The sequence below is a fragment of the Talpa europaea genome (genome assembly GCF_964194135.1).
Source record: "Talpa europaea genome assembly, chromosome: 6".
Lineage (NCBI taxonomy): Eukaryota > Metazoa > Chordata > Mammalia > Eulipotyphla > Talpidae > Talpa > Talpa europaea.
The window spans coordinates 40,140,475-40,157,314 of NC_140072.1; the positions used below are offsets into that span (position 1 = coordinate 40,140,475).

The 16,840-nt window shown below is 33.9% G+C and overlaps 1 protein-coding gene across 1 annotated transcript in view; it reads left to right on the forward strand.

Moving 5' to 3' along the window:
• TMEM131 (transmembrane protein 131) overlaps positions 1-16,840 on the forward strand; it is a gene marked incomplete at both ends in the record, with an annotated part of 137,563 nt that overhangs the window by 90,831 nt on the left and 29,892 nt on the right. The window contains 10 exons of the mRNA XM_084235665.1: positions 1,343-1,447; positions 4,321-4,407; positions 5,835-5,987; positions 6,080-6,155; positions 6,336-6,453; positions 9,221-9,359; positions 9,478-9,587; positions 10,050-10,116; positions 15,274-15,425; positions 16,286-16,428. Coding sequence (XP_084091791.1) covers positions 1,343-1,447; positions 4,321-4,407; positions 5,835-5,987; positions 6,080-6,155; positions 6,336-6,453; positions 9,221-9,359; positions 9,478-9,587; positions 10,050-10,116; positions 15,274-15,425; positions 16,286-16,428 — 1,150 coding nt within the window. The remainder of the gene's footprint in view (positions 1-1,342; positions 1,448-4,320; positions 4,408-5,834; positions 5,988-6,079; positions 6,156-6,335; positions 6,454-9,220; positions 9,360-9,477; positions 9,588-10,049; positions 10,117-15,273; positions 15,426-16,285; positions 16,429-16,840) is intronic.

The window sequence follows — 16,840 nt, forward strand, 5'->3', positions numbered from 1 at the left end:
CTATAGCTGAGATTTTTTAAATACAAATAAAATGTTGGAAACGGATAATAAAACTATTAATGCCTTCCTTTCAATAGTGTAGTTAGCATAAGATCATATATATATATATATATATATATAATATATGTATATGGTTCAGCCTAGTGGTTGAAGATACATGTATCTGTGTGTCTATACATCTATCTCCTGATAAAACATTGATAGTTTTAGATGTAGAAATCATTTTCTAGCAGTTTCTAGCATCTGTTAACATGTACTATTTAAACTTGAGAGGTCCTCTTAACAATATAAAGTGTATTTGAGAATTAGGGTTTGGGAATTAGTCTTTATGTAAAACATAAGTGACAGAAAAATGAGATCATTGTTATAAACCCTTACTTAAAATAAGTTGTAGTGAGTAGTAAGTTGTCAACATCAAAATAACAATTTCCACAATATTTTTTAAGTTTGTGATGTCAGCTGTTTTCCAAAAAGCCAAACCTATGAACTGAATTAGCTTCCTGTTCTTTATGAAACATATATTTGTCAAAATGTCTCTGTACTCTTCAGACTCATGTTATGATTTGTATAGTTAGAATCATGATGAAATTGTTAGAATCACATACAACCACCATGAAAATACTTCTAAAAAGGACAACATGAGTATGTTTAGTGTATCAACATTCACCATTTTTCTATAAATGTGAATTCTAGATTAAAAATAACTACAAATAACTTAAGCGCAACTTCACAAAATGAATCTCATATTTACTGGAAATTTCACAAATTAAAAAGATGAATAGTGTGAGGAAACAAGTAAGATCCCCATTCTTCTTTCAAATTTTTATTACTTAACTCTTCTGTATTTTGTGTTTTCATAAGATCCAATCTTAGTTGCTTTGAAGAAATTACATGACAGAGTTAAAATAAGAACTTGAAGCAGAACTAACTTTGTATATATCTGTGCCCTAAAGTGAAGGGTTGGTAGAAGGAAGTGGCCCTGCTCTCTGGCCCTCAACCTCTTTGGCCATGCAGGTTTATGAGTGGTACATCATGAAGACCATATCCTTCCCCAGCTTGGCAGCTGAGAGTCTGTTCCTCAGGGAACCATTTTTCTCAGTGGCTCATGGAATGAATGAGTGTTAAACATCCAGGGATGGGCATTATTTTGAGATGGTAATTCATTTGATACCATATCATATTCAAATAAGCTGATACTGTAATCCTGTGCCATACTGGTATGAGTTAGGATTTAGAAGTCATTTTATCACTATAGCCTTTTTCATTGACGAATCACCATTGTTTTCTCTAAGGAAAATCAACCAGCAAGGTTAATGAATGATGTGATATCTATTACATACAGGTAATATTAGCTTCAGGCTATTTTGCAGTATTCAGAGTCAAACTTACTGCAAAAAAACTGGAAGGGATTCACGATGGAGCCATTCAGATCACAACAGACTATGAGGTAAGGACTATGTTGGGGATTTCATGGCAATGGGGTTTTTCTGATTAATTCACTTCTTTTTTGTTTTTATAGAAACTGAGTATTACATTTACTCGTGAAATTACAATTTATCAGTTACAATTTACCAGCTTAGAAACTGAGCTTTTGAGAATAGTTTGCAAAATATTGGTGTTCATTAGCTCATGGTTTTCTGATAAAACCCAAACCTCTCAACTAAAAACAACTTCAGAAAATTGCTCCTGGCATATTTAGAACTGTTCTCTTAGAACCATGCTTACAAATGATTATAGCATTAAACAGACCCTAGCTGAAAGTTCTGACCTAGATATCTCTTGATTATTTCTCCAGTCATAAATATCCTCCTGGTAAAATTTCTGAAAAGGAAGATAAAAATCAGAAAAACACATCTTAATTTCTCAAAATTGTCAAATCAAAGTCAGTAGACAAAATTAGAATGATTGAGCATTTTAAAGACTGGTTTGACATGTTCTATCCAATAAGATTTCGAATGCAACAATTTCTGCCAAACCCAAATATTTTAACTTAAGTATTTTAAAATATTTATAAACTCTTTAGGAAGTTGAACACTGCTAATTCAACAAGTTTTGCTACCCTTGTTCTTTTACCTGTTTTCAGCACATGCAACCCTACATAAAAAAAAACTAATTCAAAACAAACAGAGTCATTTAATAATAAATGGTTTGTTGGGAATACATCAAAAGCAAGGAATTCCTGCTTATCACTCATGGTAGATATAAGTACATAGTGAGACAAGTTTTTGTTAATATGGAAGAAAATAAGAATTAGAAAAATGTCTTCAAGAGTATCTGGAGTTATTTATAGAATGTGAGTAAAGATTCAAATTCTAGAGTATTCAACACATTGTTTTAAATTAGCTTGTTTTTAAAGCTCTGTACAACAAAAAATACTTATCATGAAAACAAAAGAACACTCCACTGAACGGGAGAAAATATTTGTACACCATACATCTGACAAGAGACTAGTAACTAGTATCTAGGATATACAAAGAACTTGTACAACTTAGTTAAAAAAAAAAGAACAAAGACCCCTGAAACATGGGCAGAGGAGCTAAGTAGCACTTCTCCAGAGAAGACATCCAAATGACTTACAGGCACATAAAAAAAATTGTTCAAAAATTCTCATATCAGCAGGTAAATGCAAATCAGAACCACAGTGAGATACCACCTCACTCGTACACTATTGGTGGAAATGTAACCTGGTCCAGCCCCTATGGAAAAGAGTAGGGTATTGTCTCTATGCACTAAAAATAGATACCTATTTTTATCAAGTAATTCCACTCCTTGGCATTTGTCCAGAGAATGCGAAAACACATATTTGAAGGGATATATGTACTCCTGTGTTCACTGCAGCACTATTTATAATAGCAATTTATGGGAATAACCTAAGTGCCCAACAACAGGTGGCTGGATTAAGATGTGGCACATACACATGATGGAATACTACTCAGCTATAAAAGAAGATGAACTCCTGCCATTTGTGACAACATGGCTGGAATTGGAGGGGATTATACTAAGTGAAATAAGTCAGAGGAAAAAAGAAAATACCAGATGATTTTAGTCATATGTAGAATCTAGAGGGGAAAAAAGGAACTAACAGAACTAAACCAAAACAAAGTTTAGAAATGACTGCAAAATTAAGTCCACTAGAGAAGGAGGGGGTTGGGAACAAAGTGGGGAGGGGAGTTTCAATAGTATATGATGAAAGGATGTGGGTGCTCTGAGTAGGGTGGGGTGTGGTGACATACATCTGAGAAGTGCGGACCTGTTCCTCTGAATCATGTATGGTGATGTAAACCAGTGTTACCTCTAATTAATGAATTAAATTTTAAAAAAAGACAAGGAATGCAAAGTTAAAAATACAAATTTAATCATAACATTAACTTAGACTAGAAAAGAAATTATAACAAATTACAAATTTAAAATGCCAAATACTACAAACATTACAAAATTCATAAAATAAAACTTTTTTATTAAATAACTGCCTATTTTCCTACACTTTTTACTTGCGTACTCTTTGATTGTCCTTCACATGATAGTGCTTTTGTGTTATATTTTCTAAAGATCATAAAATGTAATTGATGGAAATTTAGTTTTTATTGATAGTTTGGAAAAGATTATTTCAGTTTAATGGATTTTTATTGGATTTTATACATTGTATGTGTGTATTTTTAAAACTGTCAAATTACAAACAGCTGCTATCAAGTTTCTTTCATGTGTGAGATGTATGATTTCTGGACATTATAAATTTTCTTGTACAATGGCAGTGAACTGAGCACCTCTAAGCCAGTTGTCTACATTCCCTTCTTAGTGGTATATGACTTTTTTTACCCTTACATTTGTCAGTAATTTGTTGAAAATTAGTAAGAAATTTCAGTCTTTTTCCATGGTGATGTTACTCTTGATTATTTGGGCTATGAATAATTAAAAACAAAAAATAAAAATAAATTAACTTGATTTTAATTTTTGCTATATATAAAAAATAAAGTTCTGTAACTAGAAAATACTCGGGTTTTTTATCAATTTAAAAATTAATAAACTACAAAATGAAACTTTTTATGAAAAGAATCCTTTATTCCTTCCCCAGTGTTTGGTCTCATTTGCCATGTTTTCAATGAATTACTAAAAGTACATGAAAATTGATTGTATTTCTGTGTACATTGGACAGACTGATCAGTACTCAGGGGTAATTTTAATATTGCTTATGAGTTGGTTTTATCTAATATGAATTTTAAGATGAGTTTTATTTGAATCCCAGAAAAAGAATATAATAACAATCAAGATCAGTGTCAGACTTAAACACATTTCTTTATGGTGTGCTGTTTCACTCCACAGATCCTAACAATTCCTGTGAAGGCTGTGATCGCAGTGGGTTCACTGACTTGCTTCCCCAAACATATGGTTCTTCCACCTTCCTTTCCAGTAAGACAATCATGTACAGACTTTCTCTTGCTAATTTTTTTCTTTGCCTTTACCTCTATCTTCCTACAATGCAACAGTAATATCAAATATTCTTTATTAATCACTTATTTTAAGGTAAGACGTCATGCCAGGTTCCTTAAGTGATATAAAAAGAAATTAGAAATAGTCCCTTCTCTCACTAAGTTTTCTATCTAGAATGGGAAATGCACCCATGATTCATAGGTGTGAAGCAGGATATAGAAATTGCCCTACGTTGTATAAAAATAAATTGCTATGAGGGAAGTATACTTCTACCTGAATGAAGGTGCCATGAAACTTTCATGATAACATGAAAAAAGTTAAATGCATTTCAGTCCATGAATATCTGAAGTTTTTGCTCATCAGAGCTGAATTTTAAAGATTGAGTCTCTAATGGAAGTAACTACTAGGAGACAAATGAAATAACAATAGAATATCTGGAGGGCATGCCACCCAGAGACTCTGTCTTTTTACTGTGTTTTACTCTGGCTAGACTATAAACGATGAGTTGTTAGTCTTAATGTCATTATTGTTCAACTCTTTTTCCTTAAACTTCTATGTCTTTTAATAAAAAATGCTAGACCAGTGGATATGATCTTTTTTTCAATTGGCTAGCAATCGGGTAAAAAGAAGATAAAATTCTCTATTCAAACAAAATTCTGTTTTCAGAGTGAAGGATTTTAATGTGATTCCTATTGAGGATTATTTAAATCATTTAATATTTAATTATTTAATATTTGATTAATGTTTTGTTTAAAATCTGATATCCCATAATAGGGAGAAGCATGTAGCTAATAGGAACAATCATCGGGTAGTTAATGATTTAGTCTATGTGCTATTTAAGTGAGATCTTGATAATCAGTATTTTCAAAGGATATCTAGTTTCACTTTGGCACAAATAATATTTTTTAAATAGAACATATTGTCTTCTAAGGAAAGTAATACTTGTTTTTTTAGTCTTGTTTAGCTTTGGATTTAAAAATTCAGTTTCTTCCTAATCTTCATGTAAACAAACCTTAATGAACTGATAGCCACCATTTCATTTGTTCAAAGCTATCTGATTGTACCCTTGTTGGCATCCTCATTATTTTAACATGAAATGTATGGATGCATTTTTGTTTTAATTCATTTTCATACTTTCAGAGATTTGTCCTACTAATTTTTCTGTAGCAGTCCATTAAAACAACAACAAATATATATGTATGTGTGTGTATGTGTTATATTTGTGTATTTTATATATATATATATATATAGCTATAGATATAAACTCTGGGGGGCTTTCGTGAAAATTCAAGATGTCCTTTGAACTTTGGTTTGCTAGAAATGTGTCTGATAACTCTGAAATGTGTTCTCCTTAAGAAAATGTAGCCATATACAAGTAAATTTGTTTGTTTGTTTTCTTCCTTCAGGGGAAAATAGTTCATCAAAGTTTAAATATTATGAATTCCTTCTCACAGAAGGTAAAGATACAACAAATACGATCTTTGTCAGAAGATGTGCGATTTTACTATAAGCGAATTCGGGGCAATAAGGAAGACCTGGAACCAGGGAAAAAATCAAAGGTTTGGAAATGTTATATTTGAGAATTCCCATCAGTATTTTATTGTGACCTTCTGTGGATATGGATTCATAGGTCTCCTGTGCCTTTTTATAGATTGCAAACATTTATTTTGATCCTGGACTCCAGTGTGGGGATCATTGCTACGTTGGCTTGCCTTTCCTATCCAAATGTAAGTTATCTTGCTGTTCTGTCTAATGGTCTTTACACCCCCAGAATATTTTGTAATGAAAGGCTGCCATTTTTAAAGTCCATCACTATCTGTTAGTACTACAGAAATCAATTGAAGGAAGATTGACAAGTAAATATACTTGTAGGGCTGTGTTTGCCATAACGTGTTTTCTTGTTTTAGCTGAACCCAAGGTTCAGCTTGGTGCAGCCATGCAGGAGGATATGTGGGATGCTGACTGGGATTTGCATCAAAACCTATTCAAAGGATGGATGGGAATAAAGGAAAATTCAGGGCATAGGTGAGTAGTTACACTTTGTGTAAATATTTTAAATATATGAGTTTGAAACATCTCAGTTGATGCTACTTTCTAAATGTTATCCTTATATTAGGTTGTTTCACTTCTTTGTAGCAAAAAAATATGGCCAGTCTTTAGAAAATTATTAATGAGGGATCTTGAATTGCCATTTTAATCATATATTGCTCAAAAATAGAATTTTTCCTCTTTTTTTCCAGTGCTCTAGATACTTTCTTAAATATCAAAGAAACTAAACTTCTCTTTCTGTAGACTGACTGTAGTGTTCACTTTAGATAGTATTTGCCCAAGAAAGAAAACTTTAACTTACCACTAACCTTCATTAAAGGCAAGGAAAGCATTTTATAGGTTTAATCCCACAGTGGGAAACCCAGTATCTCTTTGATCATTGTGAAAAGAATTGCCTCCTCCCTTTCTAAGTGCTGAGCTGTTAGGGAGTTCACAGGGCTCAGTTCAGATGCACTCAAACACCTGACTTTGGCAGCTAGAAAATGTGCTGATTTCAAATCAGTACTGCACCTGAATTCAAAAACGAAGATGCTTACTTTGACAGTTCAGAAATACGGTCTTTTTGTGTATTTCAGAACAGAATTTGACTAGAATAATGATAATTTGACAATTAATGAAAAGTCTTCTTAGTCGACTAGTTTGAAATGTTTTTTCTGTGTCGTCAAGATTCCATTTACAGCACTATAAAATTTTCAAGCCATAATTAAACCTTTTGATGGGAATGTAGTCTGGTCCAGTCCCTATGGAAAAGAGTATGGAGGATTCTCAAACCGTAAAAAATGGATCTACCATATGACCCAGCAATTCCACCCTTACATCTCTATCCAAAGAAGGCAAAAACACTAATTCAAAGGGAAACATGCATTCCTATGTTCATTGAAGCACTATTTATAACAGCAAAGTTGTAGAAGCAACATAGATAAGTGGATGAGGAAATTGTGGTTTACACACACACTGAAATACTACTCAGCTATCAAAAAAGATAAACTCTTATCATTTGTGACAACGTGGATGGAGCTGGAGGGGATTACGCTAAGCAAAATAAGTTAAGGAAAAAAGACAAATACTGGATGATGTATTTGTATGTGGAATATAGAGAGAACAAACAAAGGGTCAGATAAAGCCGAATTAACCATAAACCCTAGAAAGATGACTATAGATGTGAGGCTACAGGAGAGAAGGGGCAAGGACTAGAACAAAGTGGGGAGGGAGCACAATGGATTATGAGTGCTTTGGTGGTGGGTGCAGTGTGGTAACACCACCTGAGGGAGGAGGTCCTGTACTTCTTTTTTTTTTTTTGAAGATTTATTTATATATTTATACAAGCACTGGGTACAGTCAGAAGTGCGGGAGGGTGAGAGAATTCCCCAGAGTCAGAGCGGGGAGCAGAGCAGGCAGAGGAACCGAAGTACACTGCTGAGGGGAGCAGCGGGCGGCAGGAGAGGTCTGGGCACCAAGTGGGGCCCTCCTCCGGTGGCCGGGAAGCAGCCGGGGATCAAACCGGCGTTGCAAAGGCCGCGAGCAGCTTCGCAACCCATAGCTCAACCGCTGCGCCACCAGGGAGGCCCGGTCCTGTACTTTTAATACACAGACAACAATGTAAACCAATATTACCTCCATAAAAAATTTCATTATAAAATCTGATGGTTTCTGTTTATCCAAATAATCTGCTGTGAAAAGTTTTCGTAAAGCAAATGAGAGTTAAATTTTTACTTTATAATGTTTAAAATAAATACAGAGAGACTTCTGTAAATTCAATAAGAAAACCATAATTAAAACACTCCTGGCCCCCCACGTTTCTGTCATGGATGTTATGAACTGGCATTTTGTAAGTTTTAATATTCAGTTATGAATAATAATTTGTACTGCTGCTTTAGATTTATTAATCTCTTCACCTCCCACCCACCAAAACTCCTGCCTTCCTTTCTGCATGCCCAGCATTCCACCTGGGCTACCTTTCCCAGCTGAACAGTGAATGTGGCATTTTCCCTGTTCCTGCCTTTGTATTGCTTTGTCAATGTACATGTTATAGAGAATTTCTGTTACTAGTTTTATTAAAAAAAAAAAAAAACCCTATACTCTCACAAATATTAGAGTACATTAGCTCAGTAGTTTTTGTAAGTTAAGATAGATATCAGTGTTTAGGCCTAAGGAGCTTAGCCCATTGTATAATATTATTTCCTTCGTGAATGTATTCTGAGTTCTAAACAGCTGACTTATAAACATTTTTCAAGTGAGATCCTGAATATTGTTGATAAGTTTACTTTTCTCTGCACAAAACCCTTGTATATAATACTCAGCTGGCATCTTCATTGCATATCAGCATTTTTTTTAATCTCAAGTGTTTGGGAGGAAGCCATATGCCAAGCTATGCACTGCCATGTCATTAGTTCTACTGAAAATATTTTTAACACACTGCTATTCATATTTAGATGTTTCTGCTTGGGTATATAGGGTTCTTTAGGATTCCCATAGCATCGTATACTATTTTTTCTCTACATATTCAGTGTGAAAACAATACCGGTGACCAATGATAGATATCTTGGCAGTTCTTTATGTCAAAATAGAGACATCCTTATACCTGGCCTCTATCAAAAGCATAGTAAAATAGTAAAGCAGATATATCTCTGTTTATTCAGGGCCAGAATAAAATTTCTCAAGTACACAACCTATTAATTAATGTGTTATGTTCAGAACACTGAAATATTTCGTGTTGGTAATGACTTACAAATTGTTTTTCCAGATTGAGTGCTATATTTGAAGTAAATACAGACCTTCAAAAAAATATATTGTCAAAAATCACTGCTGAGCTCTCCTGGCCCTCCATACTCAGCTCGCCCCGGCACTTGAAATTCCCACTTACTAACACAAACTGCTCTTCAGTAAGTATTCCAAGTAACATCAGTTTGGGTTTTTCTTGAAAATACATTATAGAGTTACTAAGTATCTACTCTTTAACTGTGGAAAGCCTTCATTTATTATTTTGTCATTTTGTTGAAGGAAGAAGAGATTACTCTAGAAAATCCTGCAGATGTTCCTATCTATGTTCAATTTATTCCTCTGGCTTTATATTCCAACCCTTCAGTCTTTGTAGATAAGTTATTATCAAGGTAAGTATTACTTTAGATAATCAAGATGTTCCCATGTTAGCACTGAATTACTATTTTGCACATTAAAACCTTATTGTGGATCTTAAAATAATAAATTTGGCTTAGATAAATTCTGAAACTGTAATTAAAATGGAAAGAAAGTTCTGGAGAGAGAATTGATACTTTGTTAAGCAAGATAACATCCAGAAAAGCTTTTGGATTAAGACAAGAGAAAGTAATGTGGGACTTTTACCTAAAAAATTATAAAGAGAAAGCAAGTATACCCTTTCAAATATTTTAGTGTTAGAAAATGAACAAAATATAAATGTTTTCGATTGGGATCTTCAATTTTTGCAGTCCATTAATCTGGTAAAATTGCCAAATATTAATCTGCAAACAAAGCACAAATTCAATAAATTACTCTATAACCCCTTTAATTATGATGCTACTTACAAAGAAATATATTTACATTTTTTATTTTAGGTTTAACTTGAGTAAGATGGCAAAGATAGATCTAAAAACACTAGAATTCCAAGTCTTCAGAAACACTGTAAGTATTCAAACTTCATACTTTTCCAAAGAAATAATTCTATAATATGATCATTGCAAATGTGAAAGAAAACTATTGACTGCCCTTAAATTTGACGGAAGGGCAAGTTACCGAAAAAGTTAGAGCATTGCAATTATTAGAAGATAAAAAATCCAGGATTTTAGATGTGTATATAATATACATATGAAATATACATACTAATACATAATTTATTTCTATTAAGCCTCAAAATATTGAGCTTCATTATTTAAATTTTTATTTTTGGTATTTTCTAATAAAATTATAAGTTCTGTGAATACTAGCCCCTTAGCCTACTATATTCATACTTAACACAATATCATGCATAATTTTCATTCAGCATATATTCTTGAAGTAATTAATGTCTACATAAGCTGGTTTGTTCTAGAAACAAAATATTCTCTATCACACAGGCCAGTCTGAGCAGCCACTGACCACTCATTACTATATAAGGTTTTAGTATATAGGGTATGTATCAATCAGTAAACTCACAATCAGAATAAAGCCTCTTGCAAACTTGCCCAAGTCTTGGTCTTAGTGCCCTTCCTGCTGCCCAGCCACATCCTAAAAATACTCCTCATGCTAATCCTACTCACCGTGAAGCCTTCACTAGTTAGGCTGTCTTGAATTTACATGACTTCATTTACATCCATGTTTTCTTTGGTTTTTGTTTCCTTTTTTAATATATGATACCTTGTTTTCCAAATCTGAACATAAACTCCTTGAGGGCTTGTATTCTAACTATCTTATTTCCTTCCTGTATTAGTAATATGAAAAGTGTTGAATGAATGAGACTAGGAATCTAGTTAATCCTCTATCATTTGAACTACTTTAAGTGAGAACAATTAATTGTTACCTCCTTCCTCTCCTTGTTGTAGGGTCTTTGCTGAGTATAAAACAAAGGAGGTTGGCTCCCACAGTAATCATAGCTTTGTATCTTCTAAAGTTATCACCTTGACCAAGTAAATAAATCTTTCTAAACTTTAACCTCCTCTTGAATATGAAGTTAATAATGTGTGTTTTACAACACTGTTGAACACCTTAAACAAATCACTTGGAAGCCCTTAGAATGGTTCCTTAGTATAGAGGAAGTTCTCAATGAATGTTAACTAAATAAGCCAGCTTATAGCTAACTAAGCTAAGAAAGAAAGGCAATAGGAAGGTGTTCAGTAATTCAGGCTGTAATAAAGAACCATTATTTCGTGAGCACCTATTATCTGTCAGCATTATGCCAGGGATATTCACATTTATAATTTCATGTAATCATTACAGCAACAAGGCTGAATAATGATTAACCACCCTAAGAGATAACTGTTTCCTTTCTGTTAGTGGGAAAAACACTTCAGAAAGAGGAAGTAATTTTCCCAAGTTCATATTTGTGATAGCTGGCAGAAGAAATTCAAGTCTAATTCTCTCCATTTCCAGTATCCTTGCCCATACCATCCTCCCACCTGGTCATTGCTGATTATGAATCATTAATTACTGTCAAAGCAGATGTTTTATAGTTCTTGAAACATTTGTGTTCTTTCCCATGGCTGGCATGTTTTATGGAATAGTTTTTTGTAAGTCTGTCTTTAAGTCAATCTTGTATAAGAAAGTGATTTTCAGTGTTGTAGTTTTTTTCTGCCCAGTGGTGGATAGAACACTGGACTGAAATTTAGACAGTTCTATCTCCTAGTCTTGTGCCCTCCTCTTGGAATCTATTTGTACTTTACTTTTCCCAACCATTAAATGCCATTAAATGCTAATAATCTCAAGGTTATCTACACTCCAAATGACTCAATAAAAGATTAAAAGCTCAGTAACCAGACACGCCCTTCATTCTGCTTTTATAAGGAAGGAAATATACATAAGAAGTAAATGAGGGCCTCCCCGGTGGCGCAGCGGTTGAGCGCTGGGTTGCGAAGCTGCCCGCGGCCTCTGCGGCGCCGGTTCGATCCCCGGCTGCTCCCCGGCCACCAGAGGAGGGTCCCACATGGCGCGCAGACCTCTCCTGCCGCCCGCTGCTCCCCTCAGCAGTGTACTTCGGTCCTTCTGCCTGCTCTGCTCCCCGCTCTGGCTCTGGTGAATTCTCTCACCCTCCCGTGCTTCTGACTGTACCCAGTGCATGTATAAACAAAACAAACAAACAGACCAGCAAAACAAATAAATAAAGCATGCCTCTATACAAAAAAAAAAAAAAGAAGAAGTAAATGAGCTAATAATCACATTTTCTGTCTTTTCAAATACAAATACTTTAGTGATATTAAGATAAAAAACACTGAAGATATAGGCACTATGAGAGACAAAAATGAAAATTAGAATACACTAGACCTCAGATGTTTATTTTAAAAAAGAAATTTTGGACAAGGTCTTACAGTTAAGCTTAGGATAAATTTTATCATAGTTTTCTACAGTGCTATAAAACAGTGATTCTCAAAATATTTGGTCTCAGAGCTCCCTTATAATCTTAAAAATTATTAAGGATTCCAGAGAGGTTTTTGTTCATGTGAGTTACAGCTATCGATATTTACATTAAACTCAGAGGTCTCTAAAATATTCATTTAATTTACTTAAAATAAAAATAATAACCCCCCCCAAAATAATAAAGCCATTTAACATAGATAAGATACAAATGAAAAGTATTTTGCAAAGAATAATTTTTTTTGCAAGACAGTGAGTAGATTGTTTTATCAAATCTTTGTAATGATGCTCCAACTTAATACTCAGATTTAATATCTGCTTCTGTATTTAATTTCTATGAATACTGTTTGGTTGGAGTATGTGATAAATATTTGATATGACCTGATACAGACATGGAGTAGAAAAAAGGAATATCTTAATTGCCATTTTATTATCTATAGCACCACACATCAGTCATTTGGAAAATATTGGTTCAATGAGATATTCAGAGCTTCCACGTGTTGACACAATTCATTCTGCAATATCTAAATCAATTTCATTAATATAACTACCAATATCATTAGGTAGTTCTTTACTAGGAAGCTGTCAAGCTCATGGGCAATTAGAAGTTTTCAAAAATTCCAGATTTTACTCAAACACTCAAATTTTATCATTAACAACAATACTTAAGTAGTTTTCCTTAAAGATACATATCCACTTCATTTTTTGTGAAAATGTATACCAACTAACTCCCATTTGAATAACCAGATTGTCATTTAAATTGTCAGGAACACCAATAGAGATAATATTCCATGAGAAAAGCCCCTAGTTTAGTTTTCATCTCAAATGTCAACTTTTCAAGACAACATGGTAGGTGGTTCAGTATCCAGCAGGAGTGCGTTTGCATGTTTCCCGTTTCTCATGCAGAATATTAAAGTGATGTGCTGAAGGGTTGAAATTTAATATGAATATTTATTACTACCTGATCAAGGACATTATTTTAAAATACAAATACTAGTGGGGCCTCCCCTGGTGGCGCAGTGGTTGAGTGGTGGACTGCGAACCTGCCCGCAGGCTCTGCAGTGCCAGTTCGATCCCCGGCCGCCGGCGAGGGTCCCACATGGCAAGCAGACCTCTCCTGTCACCCACTGCTCCCCTCAGCAGCATGTTTCATCAGTCTGCCTGTTCTGCTCCCCGCTCTGGCTCTGGTGAATTCTCTCACCCTCCCACGCTTCTGACTGTACCCAGTGCTTGTATAAATAAATAAATAAAATCTTAAAAAAAAATAAAAAACAAACAAAAAAATATACAAATACTAGTGAAGAAGACAGTAGCTACTAGGAAAGTGTGATACCACTGCCCCCTCCATGCTAAAGGGTCAGCAGTTTTACTCTTCCATTGCTTTTGCTCACCATCAGTGCAAATGTCAACACAGTGAGGGAGGCAAATAGCGTCTGTCAGTGTATATAAATAATTTGACCCTACAGATACCCTTAAAAGATCTCTGAGATTCCCAAGAGTTCCAGGGTCACTCTGAGTACCATCCCTATAAAATTATTGAGAATACTGAAGTCATTTAATAGTATCCCTGAAGTATCATGGCTGCCTAAAGTATTGCCCACTTCAGAGTTTAAATCAGCTAGTGTTTGTGGGAAAGATATATGTAATGTATCCATAAATTACTCAAATGTTTTTTTAAAAGGAAACTTATTTACCAAACATTTTGGAGCAATCAGAACATTCTGTTGTCCTGGTAGACACTGACAGAAAAATTTTAGAGGCAGGAACAAAAAGTTGCCTCAGTATGGAAAGGTAAAAAGTCTTTTGCTTCATAGTTTAGTAACTATAAGTTTTGTTTGTAGGATCAGGCTAATGCAAAGAGATCTGTGTATATTAAACCTAATTATGCCAACTGGAGTAGAAAATCACACAAAACCCATTCTCCTTCCATATGTTACCAGAACCATACTGGTTATAGTATAGCTATAATAGGGGTTTTTAGAGCCAAATGTTGCTTAAGAATACAAACACTGTATCCTTATTTGTGAGCTATTGATTTTTTATAATAAAAATGCAGATTTTTTTAATCTCATCTGTAATCGTCAAGAAGTCACATTTTGGTTTTTTTTTTAAATTTATTTATATATGTTTTACTTCATTGTTCATTTTTGTACGCATGTTTTTGTTATTAAACAGCCATTCCTTGACTTTAAAATTAAGTATTTATGAAATAATAATTTTGTGCTTAGCTTTCAGAATAAATTGGAAATATTTTTATAAATGAAAATAATCATAACTGAGATCTTCATAACTGAGATCTTAAAACCCTCCAATTGATACTCTTGAGAGGAGAGGAGCGAAAAATAACTGAAAGCCAGAACAGCATCAGGACTTTGATTATGTGGGTTAGGTAGCCATTGTGCTAAAACATTGAGCACTTCTAGATTTGTGTTCTTTTCTGTATGTATATTATAATTCAAAATTTAAAAAGTTGAAAGTGAAATGATCTGCATACAAAAACAAATGCCTGCTACAAGACTTTGGTGCCCTGAGGAGCAAAGGCCCTTTTGGGACTTAATGCAGAAATGAAATGTCATCATTAGTCCCCTGGTTCAACTTGCCAACTAACCAGTATGTAAATAATGAGGAATAAAACTGCTCACATATTCAGTTTAAGAAACTACTGAGCTGTAGAAGGGAAAAAAAATTTCCAGAGAATGTATTAGTGACTCTAATTTGTTTATCCAATGACTCAAGGCTCATCCACTACAAAGTTCAACAGGATTTACAGAGGGCCTCTCACGCCATTTAATTTTAAACCTAATTTTAAAACCTGGAGAAAAGAAATCTGTCAAAGTAAAGTTTACTCCAGTTCACAACAGAACTGTTTCTTCACTAATCATAATCAGGTATGTTCTGTGATTTAAGTGTATGTTGATTTAATCCTTACATAGACATCCTTACTTCATGTATTCCATCATGAGTTTGCATATTGCGTTTATGAAATAGGATGTTCCCTTTGTTCAAAACACGCATATACCATGCCTGATGACATTTACCTTTGTGACTTCTGTATTTTAAAAACCTGAGTAATTTCTTGCCGTACCATGTGTGACTTTTAAAATTGAAAACCTCTTGCTCATTTCAGTGTATTTTTAAAATCTTAAAGTATAACTTTTTCATTCTTGAATATAGTATATTAATGTCTGTATGGTTTATAAAATAACAGTAAAGGTTAGTATGGTCTTTGTGAATATCCACTTTGGTGTGCTATAGCCAGGACCAAAAAAGTGCAGAGGGTAATAGTGCAACCCATCAACCTTATCTTCAGATACTTGCAAAATCTCAGATTCAGGTGTGACCTTACGAGCAGGTGAATTTGTGAGTAGAAGGCTGTACCATTGGTTTTGATGAGTATATGAACCTCAGATTAAATGATGCAGAAGAAATTCATCCTAAAACAAAGTCAAGAAAACAACTGGGTTGGAACATGATAAAGGGGTTAATAATATTCTGCTCCAAAGTGTCTTCAGCTAGAAGTGATCAATTAAAAATTTTTGAAAGCGTAATACAGTTTCTTTTTAGATGTCCTTTATGGGGAGTACAATTCTAAAACATTTATCATATTGTTTTGATTACCCTTGTGTTATTATCAAATGTGATGGTGATGTGGAATTATTTTTATTTTTTAAAAAAAGTAAAAATTATAGAGCAAAAGATTGTGCAAATGTAGTGGAAGAAAAATATGTTAATTTTTGTTCTTGCATAGAAATAACCTGACCGTGATGGATACTGTGATGGTCCAAGGACAAGGAACAACTGAAAACTTGAGGGTAGCAGGCAAGCTTCCGGGTCCAGGAAGTTCCCTACGCTTTAAAATCACAGAAGCATTATTAAAAGATTGTACAGATAGTAAGTATCCCTGACAGTTCCAAGAATATAAATTTCAGCATTAACTTCCAGCAATAAATAATTCCAGAAACAAAAATGGTGTTTCTGTATGTGTACATGTGTATATTAATGAATAATTAAGATTTTAAGAAAACATCCTAATTTGTTTTCATGTTTATTTAAGTTGGATCTTAAAGACTGAAAGTATCAATATTCATTGCTTGTCCTAGGTGATTTACTCTGAGTATGAAAAATAAATTATAATTGTTTGCCATCTAAAATAACACAGAAAGTATACTTCCTAGAGTACTTTCCAGTGAAATCTGGGTAATAGGTCATGTCTTTGGCATGACAAAGTAGTTATAATCTCTGGCCTGTAGTAATTCATAAAGAATGTATTACTCATTTGGACGTGGAGAATATGATAGCAAAA